The sequence below is a fragment of the Acipenser ruthenus genome, chromosome 9 (genome assembly GCF_902713425.1).
Source record: "Acipenser ruthenus chromosome 9, fAciRut3.2 maternal haplotype, whole genome shotgun sequence".
NCBI lineage: Eukaryota > Metazoa > Chordata > Actinopteri > Acipenseriformes > Acipenseridae > Acipenser > Acipenser ruthenus.
In genome coordinates this window covers 10,443,279-10,463,112 of record NC_081197.1, presented here as the reverse complement: position 1 = coordinate 10,463,112, position 19,834 = coordinate 10,443,279, and the positions used below count along the sequence as shown (strand labels likewise).

The 19,834-nt window shown below is 38.5% G+C and overlaps 2 protein-coding genes across 3 annotated transcripts; one reads left to right on the top strand and one right to left on the bottom strand.

Annotated features, from left to right (window-relative positions):
- The first annotated feature begins 397 nt into the window (after positions 1-397).
- LOC131738045 (centrosomal protein of 57 kDa-like) lies at positions 398-7,575 on the top strand. The gene is made up of 11 exons (XM_059031093.1): positions 398-577; positions 1,865-2,027; positions 3,243-3,422; positions 4,007-4,128; positions 4,277-4,393; positions 4,959-5,036; positions 5,601-5,702; positions 5,837-5,917; positions 6,219-6,463; positions 6,893-7,037; positions 7,158-7,575. The coding sequence occupies exons 1-11, from the start codon at positions 542-544 to the stop codon at positions 7,389-7,391; spliced, it is 1,503 nt and encodes a 500-aa protein (XP_058887076.1). The 5' UTR covers positions 398-541; the 3' UTR covers positions 7,392-7,575.
- Positions 7,576-8,874: 1,299 nt separating this feature from the next.
- On the bottom strand, positions 8,875-18,819 carry LOC117962938 (myotubularin-related protein 2). 2 transcript variants are annotated; one of them, XM_059031091.1, is made up of 15 exons: positions 18,561-18,819; positions 16,985-17,081; positions 16,201-16,276; positions 15,695-15,789; positions 15,276-15,380; positions 14,523-14,624; positions 14,270-14,353; positions 13,900-14,049; positions 13,586-13,774; positions 12,797-12,982; positions 12,384-12,590; positions 12,063-12,155; positions 11,315-11,428; positions 10,969-11,145; positions 8,875-10,363 (listed from the first exon to the last, which is right to left on the bottom strand). In XM_059031091.1, the coding sequence occupies exons 1-15, from the start codon at positions 18,638-18,640 to the stop codon at positions 10,199-10,201; spliced, it is 1,920 nt and encodes a 639-aa protein (XP_058887074.1). In that variant the 5' UTR covers positions 18,641-18,819; the 3' UTR covers positions 8,875-10,198. The 2 variants fall into 2 exon arrangements, with proteins under 2 accessions (XP_058887074.1, XP_058887075.1); XM_059031092.1 differs by having other exon boundaries at positions 18,535-18,665.
- Between the last annotated feature and the right edge of the window lie 1,015 nt (positions 18,820-19,834).

Genomic DNA, 19,834 nt, shown 5'->3' with positions numbered 1-19,834 from the left:
CCCATCTCAGGTTAACAGCAACTTAATCGATTTAAACAATATAACATGCGTACTGTGTGAACAATAGCAGCTTAAACAGCGTATTGGTAGTTAGTGTACAACTTTATTCTTGAAAAAGCACATAGACAACCAAAACCAGTGAATACTAGAATATCTAACACGTAATAAATGGTTTATTCTGGGTAACCAACATGGATATGCAAATGCTATTATTATTTAATATAGCGTTGATAATTCTATTGTTCACACCCTTGGGTTCACTTAAAGACAAATAGATATAAAACAAATGTAAAGGTTTATTCTTTCCATTAGTTATAGGTTATTTTTCCTTTGCGCTTTGTAATTGGTCTTGCTGCATTTCAGTCAAGCTGAATTGTGACGTCATCACGTCTTCCCCGGCCCCTCCTGCTCACGTTGCACGCTTAGTTGGTGTTTATGGTGTTTCCTGCGTAGAGGCAGCTGTAGGTTTGCAGAGTGGTAGGAAATTTAAAACGTTAGTTAGATAAAACATTAGAAGTAAAAACAAAACGGCGCATGTTTGATGGCGACAGCAGCAGCAACCTACTCTTCTGAGACGGTATGAAATGCTTTAACAATTTAATATGGTCTTTGTATTAAATAAATACGTTATTTGTAATTAACTCTGTTATCTGCAGCGATAAGATACAATGTATCCTTGAATAGACAAAGTAACGTCGATGTTACACTAGCGAAATAATCAATTTTTAAAACGTGTACTGTTTTTGTGTATGTGATGAATGTTACTGTAAATTGCAGAACACTTGATATATAGCTCATGTTACACAACACCCATCGAGCGAGCTTGCTGATAAATAATATATTACCTGCAATTCTATTACAGCATTTCATTAAAATGGTCATGAATGACTTACAGAATTGCTCACGTTTACAATGATTTTAGTTTGCCTGATGTCTAGTTTAGTGATCGTGTAGACGTAGATTCTTTTTCTCTCTAAAAACTGGGTTAAGCTCTCTCAACAAAGTGTTAAACATTTGGATCCCACATATTTCACATTATATAATTTTCAATAGGGGATATAATTAACTACACCTTTGTAGTTAGATGAGCTGATTTTTGTCATGTTGAACCGCCTTGGTCTATGTACGGTAACATTATCTGTATTGAGTATGTTAGGGTAAACTATTGCAGAATAATATCATATTAGTACATTGTATACATGTGTGTAAACCGACTGTAATGATAATACATGAGGTTGTTTCAGTTTACCTGTCATTGTGGGCTGAGATTCTTCAAATGATTTCTGCCATTCATAGAACCTGGTAAAATCTCAGAGCAAACATTTTAATTAGTCAAGTCAAGTTTATTATTATTATTATTATTATTATTATTATTATTATTATTATTATTATTATTATTATGGTGTGAGGAAGTTAGGACGTTGTGGCTTCAGCACAGTTTCTTTCGATGCTCAGAATCTGAGGGGAATATACAGGGATGTTATAGTAAGGTTATGCGATAAGCCATTGCGTAGAAGTTTGATCCAGTCTGGTTTTATTATGACTTTAATAAGACACACCAAAGCTTGTTAAATGCACACTGTGGCTAATGAAGTTTGTAGTAAAACCTGGAATGGGTGAAACTGCTGTGCAATAGGATTTTTAATTCCAGCTGTGATATATATATATATATATATATATGAAGGAGTGAGGTACAAAGCCTATAAATACAAGTTATCCAGTATTAGCTGCTGCACAGTGAAGGGTTAAAATGGCACAGTAGTCCTGTAGCTTTCTCTGTGTCTAGATCGCAGTGCTGCTGTTCTACACTGCAGTCAGATGTGTGCTTACGCTGGTGCTGACAATCTCCCTTTGCTTTCCCCAGCTGCGAGACCTGCTCGGTGTAAGCTCCTGTGGCCCGGCCATGTCTCAGCCTCCATCCTTACCCTCCTTTGCGGAGTACCCGATGCACCGCCCCTTCCTCAACGCTGACCTGCGGAGATCCCCTGACAAACCAGTCAAAGCGTACCCGGAGAGCAGCAGCACAGGTAAACTCACCCAAGATTGTTCTGTAAGACGTGTGTGGCACCCGAGAACATTAGAATGACAAAACAGGTTATTTACAGTAACTCTCTTTTTTTATTTATCCACGAACAAAAGGTACCTAACCTACCAGCTCACAAGCTGGAAATAATCGCACCTATCCAAGATGGGTCTCTCGCTTCTACACAAACCCAAATAGCTTTGATAAACTATGCATTTCATCTAGTTTCAAGCTGTTGTAGGTAGATGTGGGTTGTAGATTGCCAGCACTCTAAAAGGACTTCCTTCATACATTTGCACATCTGCTCAAACATTCAGAAATGACGTCAGACCTTTACTATACAGTACCGATATAATACTTTCTATAGTGTAATATTAGTATTTGACTTTTTTATTTCTAATAGCATCTCATACTGTTCATTTATATTCTGAAATGAAAACATTTTATAAAGATATTATTAGAACAAAAGTAGTCACAACTCAAATCATGTTGCCGTTTTCATTTATCAGTGTCCAGCAGCCTGAAAGACAAAAAATACCAAATTTATAATGAAAATAATGAACATATCTTATATAAAAACGCACAGGTTTTACTGGTAAGCTGCCTGGTGCATTTAGTTAGAGACTGCTGTACACAAGATAGTTTAGCCCTATACATGACAACCATATAGTAAGTGCTGTATAGAAACATAAATACTCAGACTTACTAATTATTGATAACGGTACATATTGGTTTGCTGTGTATAATGGCCAGTGTTTGAAAACATTAAATTTTTTATTTATAAGAAATACTTTTACTGGTGGTAAAAGTATCTATTAAAACATTTTCTGAGTGCTAATTTTGAGTAATTAACAGGTAATATCGGTAAGTAACACTGAGGAATATGATCCTTGTCCTAATGGAAATTCGATGACTATATCCATATGGTATAAATTCACACCTACCATAGCTGTAACATGTTTTGGAAGCATGCATTTGAACAGTCCAGAGTTAGAGGGTCTAAGCTGCCTCCCAGGGATGTAAGGGCTAAGAAGGTCCATTATATAACTAGGACCCTGACCGTGCAAAGCCTTGTAGGTCAACAATAATATTTTAAAGGAAACACGGGACTGGATAGGAAGCCAATGCAAACGCTTAAGGACCGGAGATATGTGTCTCAAGAATGTATAAATGAGATTGATGGTTTTTTGTTTTTGTTTGTTTCATGCTGTTTTCCCAGCGATCCTATCGGCGCTGAAGAACCTACAGGAAAAGATTCAGCGTCTAGAAGTGGAGCGGGCGCAGGCTGAGGAGAACCTGCAGCGGCTCTCCCACCAGACCAGCGAGTACAAGAAGGTGCTGGACCGCGAGCGAGAGCACCGCGACTCCAGCAAGACGCAGGCAACCAGGCACAACCAAGGTGGGTGTGTGGGGGAACGGTGAGCAACCTGGGTTCACTCCGGTCTGCCACTTGCTGTTTCCTAATATTAGTAATTAAATAAATGAGCTTTTGGTTTTGAAGTTAGGGATGTTTCCTGTCACCCTCATACCAGCTGTGGCTAATAAGACTTGTCTAGGCAAAATACTAAGGGTTTCACAAACACTCATTACAACTAATATTGGACTGCCGTATTGTACCCTAAAGTAGCATTAACCTAACATAAGATAAGAGATAATCAGCAAATGTGTTCTTTTCAATGTAATCTGAGGTCGTTGTCTGATGCCAAATTAAACTGTTACCTAGATTGATGTTTTGGGGCAGGCTATCGTGGTGTTCACTTCCAGTCTTTCAAAATACAGTAAATGTTTTTAAAAGGACAAAACACCTGCTAATTAGAACAAAGTAATACAATTTAAGTTTGTTTATAACTCAAGCAACTCAGTGTTTGCCCAACAATCTAAGAATCTTGACTCCTGAATACTGCAATAGGTCTTGCTCCTGTATCTCATTTGTTGCTTGAGAAGACAAAATTGCTATCGGCTGTTATTTCTCCTGTTACGTAGAGCTGTCAACACAGCTAGCAGCTGCTGAATCTCGGTGTAAACTTCTGGAGAAACAGCTGGAATACATGAGGAAGATGGTCCGCAACGCAGAAACGGAAAGAACAACGCTGTTAAAGAAGCAGGTATCTGCAAAAAAACAAACATACAAATCATTGATCTCGTAGCTGGTAACTTGAACAGTGAAAATATCATTACAATGTACACGTAAATTAATTATCGGAACTATTTTTTAAACATCACTGAAATACTAATTTTTGGATTCTGTTTCAGGTTTCTTTAGAACAAGAGCGATCTGTCGACACATCAGATGTCCAGGCCAAGTTTGAGAAGCTGGACCTGCTGGAACAAGAATACCTCAGGCTCACAGCAACACAGGGACTGGCAGAGGTCAGCAGAGGTTAAAGAGGAGTTGTTCTGACAGATTGCTGGACTGTTCAATCCATTCCAGGATTTTCTGTGAATCCACCGTTTTCTAATCAATACCAATAATGCATGATGCATGTCATTAAGGTCACACTAAATCTTAAATGGCTTTTATGTCAATGTAATACGAGTTCTAAATTGTGGCCTATATTTGGTCCATCACACTTAGGTATTGATTTGATCAACCTATATCCCGCCGGGATAAGCCACTGGAGGAATTGATTTTGATCATTTTACAGCACTTTTTACATGGTTCCCAGATCCTGTAATGCGCTAAAACAATCGTGGCCTGTCCTGGAAGGGTAAGGTTAATCCACTTTTGCATTTACATAGCTCCATGTATCTTATTTTTAAAGTGTTCTAGAACTATTTTCTGTTTCATAGTGTTCAGGGGTTTATGGTTTTGTACACGGTACAAAGATAAACGAAAGTGATGTTTCGTAATTTAGGCAAAATGCTGTTTATGTTTAGCAGCAGTTCTTTTTAAAGTATGCGAGCTTCAGTGGGGTTGTTTTTCCCTCTATTGTAGAATAAAATCTGTGAGCTGCAAGAGAAGCTTCGAGAAGAAGAGCACCAGAGAAAACTGGTTCAGGACAAGGCTGCTCAGGTACTTTCTTCATTTAGGTCAGTTATTTATTTGGCCAAAAGAATTCAATTTTTCAGATAATCTTGCCAGGTTCACTTTTGTTGCATAATTCATAATAACTGATTAGCACAAGTTTCGAACAGTGACAAGATACATTAGGAAATAACTGAATAACTTTATTTTACAAACTGGGCCATCAACAATAAAATCTGGAAAACGATCTTAAGAACATGGCTAAACAGGCGCATAACGTATGCTTGGCCATAGACGGAGCAGGTCAGACTGCTAAGTTTAATTAGGATATGTTGGTTGATCAGGTCTAAAAAACGAATTGATGAAGAATAATTATGAATGCTAATGCTAAAATTAATTGAGGACAAGGTTGATATAAATTAGCCATAAGTATAAAGCTTACTGGGAAACAAATATCACATAGAACCATGTTGGTTTCAGGTTTCATTTAAGAGTTTAATTCAATGACTACAGTTTGTGGTGAACTATGATAAACTATAGTCTGTTTAAGTGAAACACAGCTGATAGGAAACTGTGTTTTCTGCTGGCTGAAGACTCACTCTTTTGTTACAGTTACAGACCGGGTTAGAAGCCAATCGAATCTTGCTTCAGTCTGTGTCCCCTAAACCACCAAAGGCAAAGAAAACAAAAAAGAAGAAAAAACAAGCAGCAAAAGTAAGATTTCTGTACAAAAATAAAAGTAGATTATAATTGCCTACTGTCACTTAAATTAAAAATGAACTGTTCTCATGTTATTTCTGTTGCCTACATTATGTAGAAATTCATCCAGTATCTTTTCTTTCTCTTAGAGGCCTGTTCAACAGCACTATTCACACACCCAGCCTCATTACAGACTGAGTCTAGGGGACGTCCCCTTTGTAGCAGGAAAGGTGAGTCAATAAAGTTATCTTTACATGTTGGCAGAATGTGTTCAGTACAGTACATGCTCCAGTATCAAACTTGATGCCTGCATCTTAAATCAGTTTAAGTCTTTCATGGGTTATTTGCATGTTTAATTTGAAGATAGTCCACCCCAGAATATTACCGATGCAGCCTACGTTTGCAATGTAATTGTTATTTTTTTAAGAATTAGATTTGTAGCTGTTTAATTAATAAATTGTTACAGATTATTTGGTATTGCAGGCATCATGATTAACAACCCCACTCCTATTTTTGAATCCCTCTTCCTAGTCCACTGGTACCAGCCACTCGGTACGTGCCAATGTCCAGCATGTGCTGCACCTGATGAAGCAGCACAACAGGCTGCTGTGTAACGACCGTGTGTTGAGCGATAGGCCAGTGGCCAGGAAGTTAAGCTCCACCACCAATTGCAGGAGGGCTTCGACCACCTCCACCACTAGCTCCTCCTCTTCCTGCAGCGAGGAGCTCTCCGACCTGTTGCTGGCACTGCAGGATGAGTTTGGGCACATGAGCTTGTAAGTGGAATGTTGTGAATGGGCATTTTGACATTTTTTTTATAGAGTAAGTAGTTTCATGTTGGATTTAAGTTTCACTACCCCTTTGCATTAAAAACTACTACTGATTGTAAGCAGATAAAAAAGGCAGTTTCTCATATATTGGGTTTGTTAAGTCTGTTTTCAGATGCTTTCACAAATCTTTTAGAAAACAAAATAATTATATTTTAAGTTAGTGTTTGTACTAGTTGGTTATAAAGTCGCTTGGGGAGTAAGCAGTGACCAGAAAAAAAAATATCATTCACAGAGCACTAAAATTTTATATAGTTGCCACATCATTGTCAAACCTTCAGCATAGGTTTGGCTGTGCTTCTGTAATTTACAATAATGAATAATATGCTTAACTGAGTACGTTGATTAAGCACTGTGTTTTGCTTTCCTATTTTCAAGTGAACACCAAGAACTAGTGAAACAGATTCACGAAACTCGGACAGACCGTTTGCGACAAGACTTGGAACGAGAGTTGGAATCGCTGGTTAAGAGAATGGAGGCTAAAGGGGACCAGATAGCGAAAGTGCACAGGCACCAAGGACAGGTAAACATGCCAATCTTCCACATTTCACATCAATCCAAGCTCAAAAGTTTTCATAGAAACAAACATCCAAACAAGATGTCTGTCATTTACGCCTGTTTTGTGCTGTTGGGTGTTTTTCAGCTGGAGAAATTAAAGTCGTCACAAAGGAAGCATTCAAGCGATGGCAGGGGGAGCAGGAGAGTGTCTGGAGTCGGGGAGGTGAAGGTCACAACCACTGTCACCACAAGAGGAAAGAGTGCGGGTCAGATCAAGGTGAAACCAGGGGAGAAAAGCAAGGACAGTCTGAGACTGCTCAGGGACATGCAGACCCTGCAGACTTCACTCCGCAAGGACGATATCCACTGGGATTACTGAGCGCCTTGGGGAGGGAGTGACACACTCAGGGTCTGGTGTTTATGGATTGGGATCGCACCATGCTATTCCTCCACCTTCATGTACATTGTGGTGTTTTTATCTGTATCTGGTTTGGATTTTTTTTTTTTTTATTGCTACTACCCGTTGTGATTCTAACATTTTAAAATAAAATATTTATTTTTTACATATGTTTTTGGATCTGTTTAAAAACGTATTTTTAATCTGGGTAGATTTACTGGGTGAACCGACATCGTCAGGCATGACGGAGAAAGCTGTGATTTTTTTTTTCCTGCAACACACAAAGATGGACAGAGAGCTAAACAACACCCTGCCACGATCAGCCCAATCTCAGGAACTGTCTTAATCAAACAAAGAGAGATTGGGAGATGCATTTAAGACTGCCCTTTGAGTAGCCACCATGCTTGGAGATGGCCCAATGTCATTTTATTTTGTGATCTATTGCAAGCAGGCAGTTTTTTTACATTAATGCCCATGGACACCTGCAGGACGGATATATATATATATATATATATATATATATATATATATATATATATATATATAATTTCATTTATTTTTCTATTTGTGTGTTTTCTTTATTTAAATAGTTATGCCAGAATCTTGAGTATAGTATAGACGCATCAACGCCGCTCACCAGATTCAGACTGAATCCAGATACGTGCCCCCTTTTTGTTAACGTGTTATTACAAGGGGTCTATTTCAGTGATCCGAAAAGTAGCGGATCTAAATATTGCCACTGCTAGGGTTTTCTCCCATGTGTGATTTATTGGCCACTTATTAACAGCTATAAATACAATAATAATACTGAGGAAGATCAGCTGAAAGATCAGCTTTAAAAACTGCAGGATGGTGTAATTAAGATAATTAAAATAGACCCCAAATGTGAGCACTCTAAATACGCACAAACACCAGATATAACCATCTGCACAACAATCAATTATATATTTTATGGCGTTATTATTACTAAATCCACACACAGATCGGCACGTCTTAACAAGAATCAAGCACAGTCCAAAGGCTTATCATGTTCAATAATGACTACACTGTGTGAATCAGACGAGTGTTTCTAAATAAAAAATAACTCCCCTGTGGCCTGTTTAAGGTTGTGTCAGAAACCAATTGTATCCTTAGCTGTTACTCTTAAATGATTCAAAGACAGTTTGGACAACAGCTGCAAAATACATCTTCAATAATAAAACCATTGATCTTCAATTTATAAAAATATGCTGGAAGCAAATTTGTTGTGCATGACGATCAGAGTCAAAGGAAGTAACATTTGGGTTCACACCTCACATCACTTAGAAGTGTATAGCTCAAAATCACAGTAATGCAACTAGTTTTTTTATGATTTTGAACAGAAAGCATTGCACATTTTAGCCAGTGTATTAATGTGTATTAGCAACAGAATTACATTCTGCAGCTGTATCTGTACCCCTCCTCAAGCACACAATTCTATAGCAAATAGTTTTTTTTTTTTTATTTATGGAAGTAACATAACTGATGTTAGGAATGTTATGATAAATACAGAAAACATGAAGAAATAACATTACAGAGAACCCAGCTCACATTCATAATGTTCCCCTTGTCTTTTTTATGGCCACATAGACAGCCAAAACATTTAGTGACTGTGATTAACACTGAGCACTCCCAACAGGAAAGATTAAAGGTTAAATATGTATTAATATTTAAGCAATAAAATAAATATGCATTTACAAACAAACTACTGTAACATAGAGGTCTGCAATATTGCTCAATATGTAACATTAAAATAATAAATAAGTCTCAAACCAAGGTAAACATGTTAAGTACTAGCACAGTAGATATAATCTAATGATTTTAGTCTTAATTATAATAAATCATTAATTTTAACTGCTAGTGTTAGTATTATTATGAGTAGTGCAATGTAGGCTAACTGCATATTTGGCTATCCTGACAGTAATATTCTCTAGGAACGCCTAAAATTCAACAACTTTATGTTAAACATGTTAAAGTGGAGGGCTTTCTGGGCACCATCCCAAACACAGAACAGGTTGACACACTTTTCTGTTCTCCGTAGTGTTAAAAGATGCTTTAGTTTGTTACATAAAGCATCCTGTTAATATATGTGAACTAAAAATATTAAGCAACACAGACAAAAATGATGTAAGTTGATGTGTTTCAAGTAAATTTGGTGGAACTAGCTATTTAGAACTCCTCAAGAACACAGGGAATGGATTTGTACTACTGTACTTTCACAGCTATTCAGCACCTTTATGAGGCACATTCTTTGCATTATGTCGCCACGACTGGGTTACCGCAAAACTAGCTCTTAGACTTCTATTGCAGGTGACACAGGGAAACTTTAATATTTCTCGAGCCTGTAATATATTCTTTGGTGAATATACCCGCAATGGGGAAACGGTCAAACACTGTCCAGTCATTTTTGCCATTTAGCAGCATTTTACACCAACAATGTGGAGGTGCCATATACAAGTTCTGTCACTTGACTCATTTGTGCAATTCTCTCTGCTGCAGTGTGTTACATATCCAATAGGTGGCTTTGAGACATGTCCTTTTAAGTGGTAGTGTGTTAAGACTCCCAGCACAGGAAAAGACATTTGCTGCCACTGCAGTCCCTGTGCCTTCCAGCGGGTGTCACTACTTACTATGGAATGGCATTAGCTCGAGTAAGCCCTGCAATAATATACTGCAGTGTAGTGTATTTATTAGCTTTAAGTACTACATATTTTTAATTTAAGCACTAAACTGGCTAGCGTTTTCAGTAAATAGGCCAGAGGGCTGTTTTTTTAGACGAAGGTTTGTACGGGGGTGATGGAGCGTGCGGGCGAGCCGGCTCGCTCGGAGGACGAGGAGGCTGACCGGTTGGTCACCTCGCGCTGCAGCTCCTCCACCTTCTTCTGAAGCTCCGCCCTCTTCGCCAGGAGCTCCTTGTAGCGCTGGTGAACAGGCTCCTAAACACAAAAAAGATTTTTAGGTGTGCCAAGTTAATGGATTTTCATATTGAGAAAGCACTCGCGTGTTGGTTTTTAAGACGTCTCAGAAAAACACAAGAAAACGCAATTGTGGCTCATCGACAATATTTTAAAATCTGCAGTGTCTTGCTGATTTGTTACTTTATTAGAAAACAAAAAGCATCAAGGAACAATACTGGATTTTGGAGTGCCTGTTGTTGTTTGCTTATATTTAGTGTAAAAGAAACTGGGGAAACATCGGCCTTTAATATCCTGATAGCAGATGGCCACTCAATCAATTCCAACACATCATTGATCTAAACTGCAATTAGCAGGATTCTGTTAAACTGAGCTTCTTACAGTGGCAACAAATTACTTAAATTGATGTGACTGTTAGTCAATTAAATTGGCTTCAAATGGAAGCAGCTGAACAATTGCAACAATTATGTCTCTAAAATATCAACAGGGAATTGATTTTAAAAAAGGAATTGAAAGACATGAATTGACCCCAAACCCTGATTACAAAAATGAAGACTGCAAAAAACTCAATAGCAAAGTCATTCTTTGCTATAATTTTTATATACTTCCTAGAGCCAAGTGTTTACCTGTGGTCTCATTCTTGGGTTCCACCTGATGTAGTACCCCACCCAGAGCTCCAGGTAGCGCATGCTCACCACTGGGAACAGAACGTGGTTTGAGTAGTTCACATACAGTGGGTTGGTGAACTCCTGCAGCTGGCTGTTAATGTATGACCACAGTGAGACAGTCTTTTTCTGCAGTTCCTAAAAAAACAAAACACAGTGGTCTTTCCACTTAAATACAGAGTGACCCATAAAATACGTACCGCTTACTTCTCAATACAAACATGTCAATCCCAATTGGTAAATAAACACAGACTTTGTATTATAGCAGCATAACAAACAGTGGGTTGGTAATGTGGAAACCTCTTACCTCTTTTACTCGCTGCTGTTCACTGTTACAAAGGAATGTTCCAAACAAGCAGCTGTACAGGTGGTCTAATATGGTGATCAGAAAGTATTCGTTGAACTCAAACGCTGCAGGAAACTGCAACACAAAAAATATGTTTGATTGTACAAGTATTAACATTAGTATCTTAAAAGATTTGTTTGTGTACAATATGGACAAAACACTGAGTCATGCAGGACTAAAGAACACAGACAATGGGTAAAGTAAGAACCAGTATGGAAGACATACTGTATACTTAGCGGTTCTCTGGCAAAGAAAACTAATTATATATAATATTTATTATACACAGGACCATAGCCAGCCATGAAAAATCACAGAGGAACTTGCCTATGCATCCCATCCCATCCCCACACCCCCCTGTATGGTATCCCTGAAGTCAGCAATGACAGTAAAAGATTTTGAAGAGTACAGAGGCTATAGATATCAGAGGGACTTTTAATCTATGCATATAACAAGGGATGAAATGCATTTTATTTTGTGGCAAAACAACGTGTGAAAGAGCTTGTGCCTCATAGCTATATCTATATATATATATATATATATGTACACACAGTGATCAGAGATTAAGTTTTCCACATCAACGCACCATAGCATATTGATATTTTTAATTGCAGTAATTTTGTATAATATAGTCACAAAAACTACCAAGCCAGCACATATTTACTGTTTTAAACACCTAAATGGAAGATTTGTCTTTGCCAAGTGCCAATACCTGTCTTGTCATCTGCCACACACAGTCAATGAACTGCAAAAATACAGGTGACCTGTCTGCATCCGTGTGATTCTTGTCCCCATGGCCAATTCTCTGTGAAGTAAAATTTTTAAACTTAAAATATACATTAAAATGTACATGGGGAAGGAGTTAAAACCTCACTAAACAAGGATGGAATAGCAGTTTTTAAAATGCTACTGAGAATACACAAAAGACAACAGTCTATCCAGGGACAAAAGAAATACCGCTTCTCTGAACGCAACTGCCCTTTAATACAGATGTTTTCCTGCAGCAGAGTCTATAACAAAGGCTGTTACATACCAGCTGGAAGCGGTGTCCGAAGCTGAGCCACTCCTTCTCAATGAGCACCTGGAAACCCTGGATAGTACGGTAATAACTATCCAGCATCATCATGGCCAGGGAGGTAAGCTGGGCAGTCCGGTCCCAACCGTCGCTGCAGTGCACCACCACAGAGGTCTTCCCAGACTCCACCTTATCAGCAATGCGCAGAGCTCCTGCCAGGATCAACTAAAACACACACACACACACAAAGAGAGCAGGTAAAAGTGGGTGGTTCTCCTTCTAGAGATCTGCCACCTTGCTACTGCAACTTAAAGACAATGACTATGACAGGCAACCAGAACTGACAAGAATCTCCTTAACTCACAGTCAAAACACCTTGGTACCAACATTCAGGATTTCACATTGGCTAGATAAGCTCGTCCTGCACTCACCTTGATGTGTTCCAGCCAGTGTGTGGACTCCAGGTTGGAGAGCCAGCGGGACTCCTCGATGTCGGGGTAGACCACCTCCTTGAGTTTGCGCAGAGACTCCCTCATCACGTGGATGTTGTGTATGTCCAAGAAGACCAGCTCTGCGTTCTGGTAGGCGTCCTCGCTCTCGAAGCCTCCTCCTTTCGTCTGTGGGGTTGCAAGACAGTGGAATAAGCAGACATAGGAGAAATGTGCCTAATGCTGGCAACACACAGGCAAATAAAGACCTTTCTTATGAGAAATCGAAGATAAGACTTAATGGATAAAGTGTTTCTGACATTCTTTTTTTTGATGGTCAAAATTAGTTTTGTAAATTACATTTAGTGCACTAGTAACTATATTAAAATAGTAAAAAAAATGTGCCCATTGAAACAAAGCATTGATTCATTCAAACCAGTAAAACATAGGAGGACAAAAGACTTAAGCTGAAGGAAAATTATGCAGTGCAAGGCTTAAACTTTCATTACGTCACTCATCAATCAAAAAAAAAGGAAAGTCACTTACCCCTCTTTTTGTTCAATCAAATGCATATCCCACCACCTCCCCCCATTGCCACCTTTCTTCACACCCCACGGCCAACCACAGGCGATGGGCCCTCAGACTAAGTGGATTGAGGTCTGGTGTTTCATCCATAATCAAATGTTCCAACTTCTACCATACTCCATAATGATCAAATAAATCCAATGTATTTCAAATTCTGTGATTCAAGTTAAAGCCAGTGCTATTCATAGACAGAATCTTTCCACAAACCTTGTTGGCAACAGCGTTGACACTGGGCCGGGCATCGAAGATGAATAGTTTGTGTGACTGGGCGTTGGCATCCATGATAGCCTGCAGGTACTTCTCATCCTCCTTGCAGCGCTTCCCGTTCACCCCCACCATGGGCTGGCTGCAGCGCGTCACTGTGGCCTGACTCTCTGGGTGGATCCATGACAACACCTAGGCAACAATGGAGGCACCTATTTTTAAAAAGTGTGTTTCTGCAATAGTAAAATGAAGAAATAACTCACCCAGTCATTTTGATGTCATTGAGATGTCACATGACCAAGGGGACACACACTCACTGGGATTCTCCCTTTGGCTCGGAAGGCTGCCACTTTCTTTAATTCTTCATCAGGAATGTTCACTGGCACAACCAGCACAGCAGGGTAGGTATCACACAGCTCATAATGGTCATTGATCTTTGTTACTCTCCAGCTTTCGTTGAGCAATCCCTAAGAGGGAAAGACAGAAATATGGTCTTCAACTCTTATACGCACAGGGTAAACAGCATTGAAAACTAAAAATACGACACAAAGAGACGGGGCAAGTCGAAGTAGTGAAGAGTCACACCTCGATATCCACAAGCATAATATGTTACAAAGGTATGACAGACTGAACATATGAGTGTATAATATGTTGTCAAACTACAGAAAAACTGAAGGTTATAGTTACCTGTCTCTTATACTCTGCAATTGGGTCATACACTTTCCAGCCATTACCAGGGAAAATCTGCCCATATTCAAATGCAAACATTTGCTTAAAAGAAAAACAACGGGGGAAAAATAAGCAACAAACAATAATTAATACTGAACGTGTCTACAAATAATAAAGCTGTATTTATACAGCTCCTTATCACACATTAGCTATAAAAACATGTGAAAGAGACAGTCCACAGATAAAACCCCCAAATAAATACATTTATTACCAGGTTGTTGGAAACAGGAAATGCAAACTTCATGAGATTCTCAAATATGGATCTCCTGGCGTCCCCTTCCTGTTTATGAGCAAACCGCAGGTTTCGTATGTCCTGAAGAACAAAAAAAAAAGAAAAAAGATTTCTTTCCGATTTCTAGATTTCTAGGCATATCAGATTAATTTAACAAAACTTTGCACTCTTACAGCGAGAATGCTATACAAATTGGACGCATAATTTGGTACACTTGATCTGGATTGCACTTATGATAAGTCTGTAGTTAAAGTGGTCTTATTTTTTTTTTTTTAACCCTGGTTTTCTCCCCAGTTTGGAATGCCCAATTATTATTTTTATCCCGGTTCACCACTGCAACCCCCCAGCGACTCGAAATGTATTCCTGCCAATCCATCATTTTTCGAACTGCAGATCCACAGCGAAGCCACCAGACCTATAGTGGCAGATCTGAATGGCTCCATTGCAGACCCGCAGGCGCCCTATCAGCCGCTGGTGTGCGGTGAACCATGGATTGCCCTGCCGACCTAAGCCCTCCCTACACGGGCGGCGCTTCGGCAATTGTGCACCGCCCCCTAGGAACCCCGGGTCACGGTCAGCAATGACCTGGATTCGAACCGATGATCTCCAGGCTATAGGGCGCATCCTGCACTCCACGCGGAGCGCCTTTACTGGATGCACCACTCATGAGCCCCGTGAAAGCGGTATTTGCAAGCAGACCCTAAGCACGGCACAGCAGTCATCTCCACTTACTTTACAGACCAGCCCGTAAGAAACCTCCCCACGGCTCGAAGCTCCCCCAATCTTCTCAATTCGACTGATCACCCCCAGTGGAATGTCAAGAACAAACGCTGGATCCTGAGTCACAAACAGACAGTCATATAAACATGTGTATTGTATCAACCAGAAAAGAAAAAAAAATGAACAGTTTGCACATGATTGATCGCTGTAACCTCATACGGTGTCTGCTTTTCCAAGTCTGTAAAAAGCACTTCTGAGAAAGTGCACTGTGCACCGTTTGTTAGCTTTGGAATACAACTGAAGATTTGCATAACTTCTCTCAAAAATGCGAGCACAGGCTTCTGAGATACCAAACCTTTGTATCCTCGTTTTTTAAAACTATGTTGTATACTTTTTAAAACTTCACATAAAAAAGGGAAGCATGAGCTTACCTTGTCCATGCATTTGAAAAACAGTCTGTAGTTTGTAACAGTCAATGTCCCTCTTATGTCACCAATGAATGGACAGATATAAGTAACATCTTTGGCTGCAAAGTGATGATTTTACACATAAAAATTATGTTTATACATCAAATAATTTATTGACATCAGTAAATCAAGTAGAAATATCAAGGTACACATTACCCCCTATATTTCATAATAGAAATTCAGAGAGGAGACAGAAGTTAAACACTGACATTTAAACAAAACACAATGTTGTAAATGTTACCTGTTTCCCACACCCCTGCATTGGAAATTTGTGTTTCAATAATGCACCCATTAAAGTATTATGCCACTTATATAAAACCTGATGTGGTAGATGCTTTGTATATAATTCATGTTGTACTGCTTGTAAAAAATGGCTAGGGGCAAAGGGGTTAAATGCACATACACTTTTCACATGCTGCTGCTTACATGAGTGTATGGATCTGGTACAGATAAGATAAGAGTGGACTTACCCATGTCCTGTATCGATTCCTTTGGTAGCAAGCGCGGTTCTTCCAACTGAGCCAATTTATTAGCATCCCTTAGCACCTAAACATCGGAATAAAAGCAGATACAAAAAGCTTGCATGCTTTACATTGACAGCCTACAGCAAAAATTGAAGTCAGATTAGGATGTTTTTTGTTGATTCTTTTTTTTATTTTATTTTCTAATTTAGCTTTCAATCAGGTGGTTAAGTTTTCACTTTCTGTGTTGCAGATAATAGAACCCAAAACATACATAGTTACATAAGTAATAGAGTATTAGCAGAAGCTATTGGCTAACAACATATAAAAACACAAAGACAGGGGCTCAGGCAACAGAACAAGTAGATTTGGGGACCTTCGAGAATCTGAAAATACAATTAAGCAAAATCACTGAGAACGTGATACATCTCAATATTGTAAATCTCACAGGAATCAAAGCTAATAAATAGCCAGGCCCTATAGACAAATACCAGTGTAAAATAACTAAGATGTAGGCTATGTGTCTGAAGAATGGCACAGTACAATGTGGAGATGAGTGTAGCTGAATTTCAGTCAAATCTGTATTAGAAAGTAAAGGAACAACTCTGCAAAACATTTGCTACAAAGTAAATTATCCATGGCTGATGAGCTAGGATTCTGAAACTAAATGTAAAAAGGAATTGGTAACTTTTGAATTCATGACCATTGAACTGTGTTGAAAGCTAAGCACTGGGAGTGAACGAGGTGTCTTGTTTAACTTCAGAAGTTGTTTACTGTGCCCTTCTTAACCTACCCTGAGCTCTGGTGAGAAGTCTGTTGATGTGGAAACGGAATCAGATGATGGATCCGGCTTTGTGTGGTAGGAGCGATCAGATCGGGATGTGGAAGAACTGTGGAGAGCAAAACATGACGTTTCCACCTATCAATCCAATAACATTTAACATCAGGAACAATGCTACAAACCACATCTTTTAACTTGAATTCTTGCATAAAAAAATAATTCTTGCGTGACAAATAAGCACAGCTCATCTATGAAAGAGGGTTTACTTTATTATATAGCATCACATTGCATTTTCTAGTGATCTTTATCAACGTGGACAATTCACAGTGATCGAAAAGGTAAAAGACCAATACATTGCAGAATACTGTACGAGAAACAGGCATAGAGAGGCTCAGTGGTGGTAAGTCTACCCATACAATGAACCAGCTTATGCAGTGCAATAAACGTGAAATGCTTATTTTTGAACTGTATGTTATGGGATGAAAGCAGGAAAACACAAATGTTCTTAAATATGTATGAAATATGTAATTTTGACCATTCATTCGTGTTGAAAGGATCCACTGAGCTAACATTGCGTATAGCGGCGTCCACTGAGTAACTGGAAGGGTTTTTATTAAAACATTAAAAGCGGTGGGCAAACCGGAATGCTTCCAACATTCAATAAAAAAGGTCATTTGTTTTACTAGACAACACAGGTAAAGGAACGGAAACAATCACTGGGAATACAGCTACAGAATGTCAAATGTAAAAGGTGTGATTTGTATCACTGATATGGCCAGTGGTTAAAATATATGGCAGGGAAAGGGTTCATTTTTACTGGACAACTCCAGTACTGGAGCCTGCTTGAGAAAAGAATGCAGATGTGTACTAAATATGAATTTTTGCCACATGAAGTAAATGTATTCAGTGCATTGCATCCGGTGACTTAAAATGGTTTCCTTCAAACCGAGAAAAAAAAAAAATCCCTGCTGTTGCAAGAGACACAACTGCAATTTAGAGTCTAGTCTGACAGCACTAACAAAAACACCAGAAGCAACTCGTGTTTTGCGCTGCATTGTCATCATTTGTTCCAATTGCATTCACCCCGTGGTCGACGTGAGTCATTCAGGATCCTGTGATCACTACTAGCTAACGGAGATCTAAGTTGTGATTGAATACAGAATTACATACATCTGTTGAACGACAATACAAATCAGTTCCATATTGCAACAGTAGAGAATCTGATGTCTGCCAGCCTGTGGCAAAAACACGTTTGTTATCTTATGTAGTTTGACCTAGCATTGACAGTTAGAATGATCTGTGTTAGGAGGAGGCTAATCACAAAAAAAATGTGTTTGGTGAATATATGAATATTTATTGTAAACTATTATTTTTACTACTGTTGTGATTTTTGTCTGCTTCACCAAATAAAAATGTTATTACTTGTTTTTAATAACAATAACCTACTTAGCAGCACTACTGCAATAACACTTAGCAGTTTTGTTTTCTAGCTAGACATACTGATAACAGTACTTTTTTTTCTTCCTTGACTAATGTGATATTAATACAGTAACAGTTACTACCGTCTTGCATGTTGAACTAACCCCACCTGGATAATGAATCCACACTGGGCTGCCGGGAGGATGACTGCTTGGACCCGAGGCTGTCGCTACTCACACTATTCTCCATCTTTATCTGTTTTAATTTAATATTGTATCAACCGTAAAACTAGACATGAGAGTACTCATAAAGCTGGAAACAAAACCACGAAACTAAATCCCGTAGTTAATAGGAAAATACTATAGAGTAAACCTGTAACAGGACCAGGAAGCTGACATCTTTACCCAGAGTGCTAGAAAAACACATGGGTGGGGTTAATTTGCATCCCGTCAGTTGTGTGGCGCTACCTAGCGGTCACAAATGTACTCGTGAAGCGGGGATGGTGTTTGTAAATGGAAAAACAGCAAAAAAGAAAGCATACATTTGCTTATTTTTTTTTCCACAGAAAAATAATATTTTCTTTCACCCCTAAATGTACATGTTAAAAAAAAAGGCTATTACCTTACCTTCTCAATTATACTATTACAGTCTTATTTAACTTTACTCTTTTTTCTCTGAAAATGTAAAGGAAATCACTATATTTGACTCCCTTTGTTTTTGTTTTTTTTAGGGAACTTGTTAGTTCTTTTTTTTTTTCATGTGGTGAGAGCCAGTGTATTAACAATTGATCTTATGCAAAAAAAACCTGAAGGGCCCACTCCTAAAAACAGAAATTTGTAAGGCATACAAAAAGAGGTGACTGAAAGCACATTTCCTGTTTAAAAAGTACAGTGGTTTCGTTCTTAAGTGGCACCAGTAAAAAACAAACCCAGTAGCAAGCGTACAGACAAACAACAGGGATCAGCTGAACCCATCATTGTTGCCTGGTTAGTGAGTTGTTTATTATTATTATTATTATTATTATTATTATTATTATTATTATTATTATTATTATTATTATTGTTTTTTTCTTAGCATACCCCTTTATCCGGAGCGATGTTGTTTTTATATAGTTTTCTGTTTACAATATAGATTTACAGTAAAGCAGTCATTGAGGGGGAAATATATATATAAATATATATTAGTAGTAGTAGTACAGGTGGCAGTTGTAGTAGTCGTATTAGTATTATTGTTATTATTATCAGTTTGATAGTTAAAACATGCTTTCTCGTTTAAAATATGTAGGTTATGGTCCAGTCTCGTGTGCCTAATAATTCTATATTGTATAGTTTTAAAAGCTGGAGCGTCAGGTACTGCTAAAGATTTATTAACAACAATTATTTTTACTGATATTTTTGAGTAAGTATGAATAATAATAATGATTCAAACAGGGGCACACGGCAG

Coding starts and splice junctions, on each gene's coding strand:
- LOC131738045 (XM_059031093.1), top strand. CDS start 542: ATGGCGACAGCAGCAGCAACCTACTCTTCTGAGACG. Junction 4,394..4,958: donor CAACACAGGGACTGGCAGAG/GTCAGCAGAGGT, acceptor CCTCTATTGTAG/AATAAAATCTGTGAGCTGCA. Junction 6,464..6,892: donor GAGTTTGGGCACATGAGCTT/GTAAGTGGAATG, acceptor CCTATTTTCAAG/TGAACACCAAGAACTAGTGA.
- LOC117962938 (XM_059031091.1), bottom strand. CDS start 18,640: ATGGAGAATAGTGTGAGTAGCGACAGCCTCGGGTCCAAGCAGTCATCC. Junction 12,591..12,796: donor ACTGGCTGGAACACATCAAG/GTGAGTGCAGGA, acceptor TGTGTGTTTTAG/TTGATCCTGGCAGGAGCTCT. Junction 11,146..11,314: donor AACAGCAGCGAGTAAAAGAG/GTAAGAGGTTTC, acceptor TTGTTTTTTTAG/GAACTGCAGAAAAAGACTGT.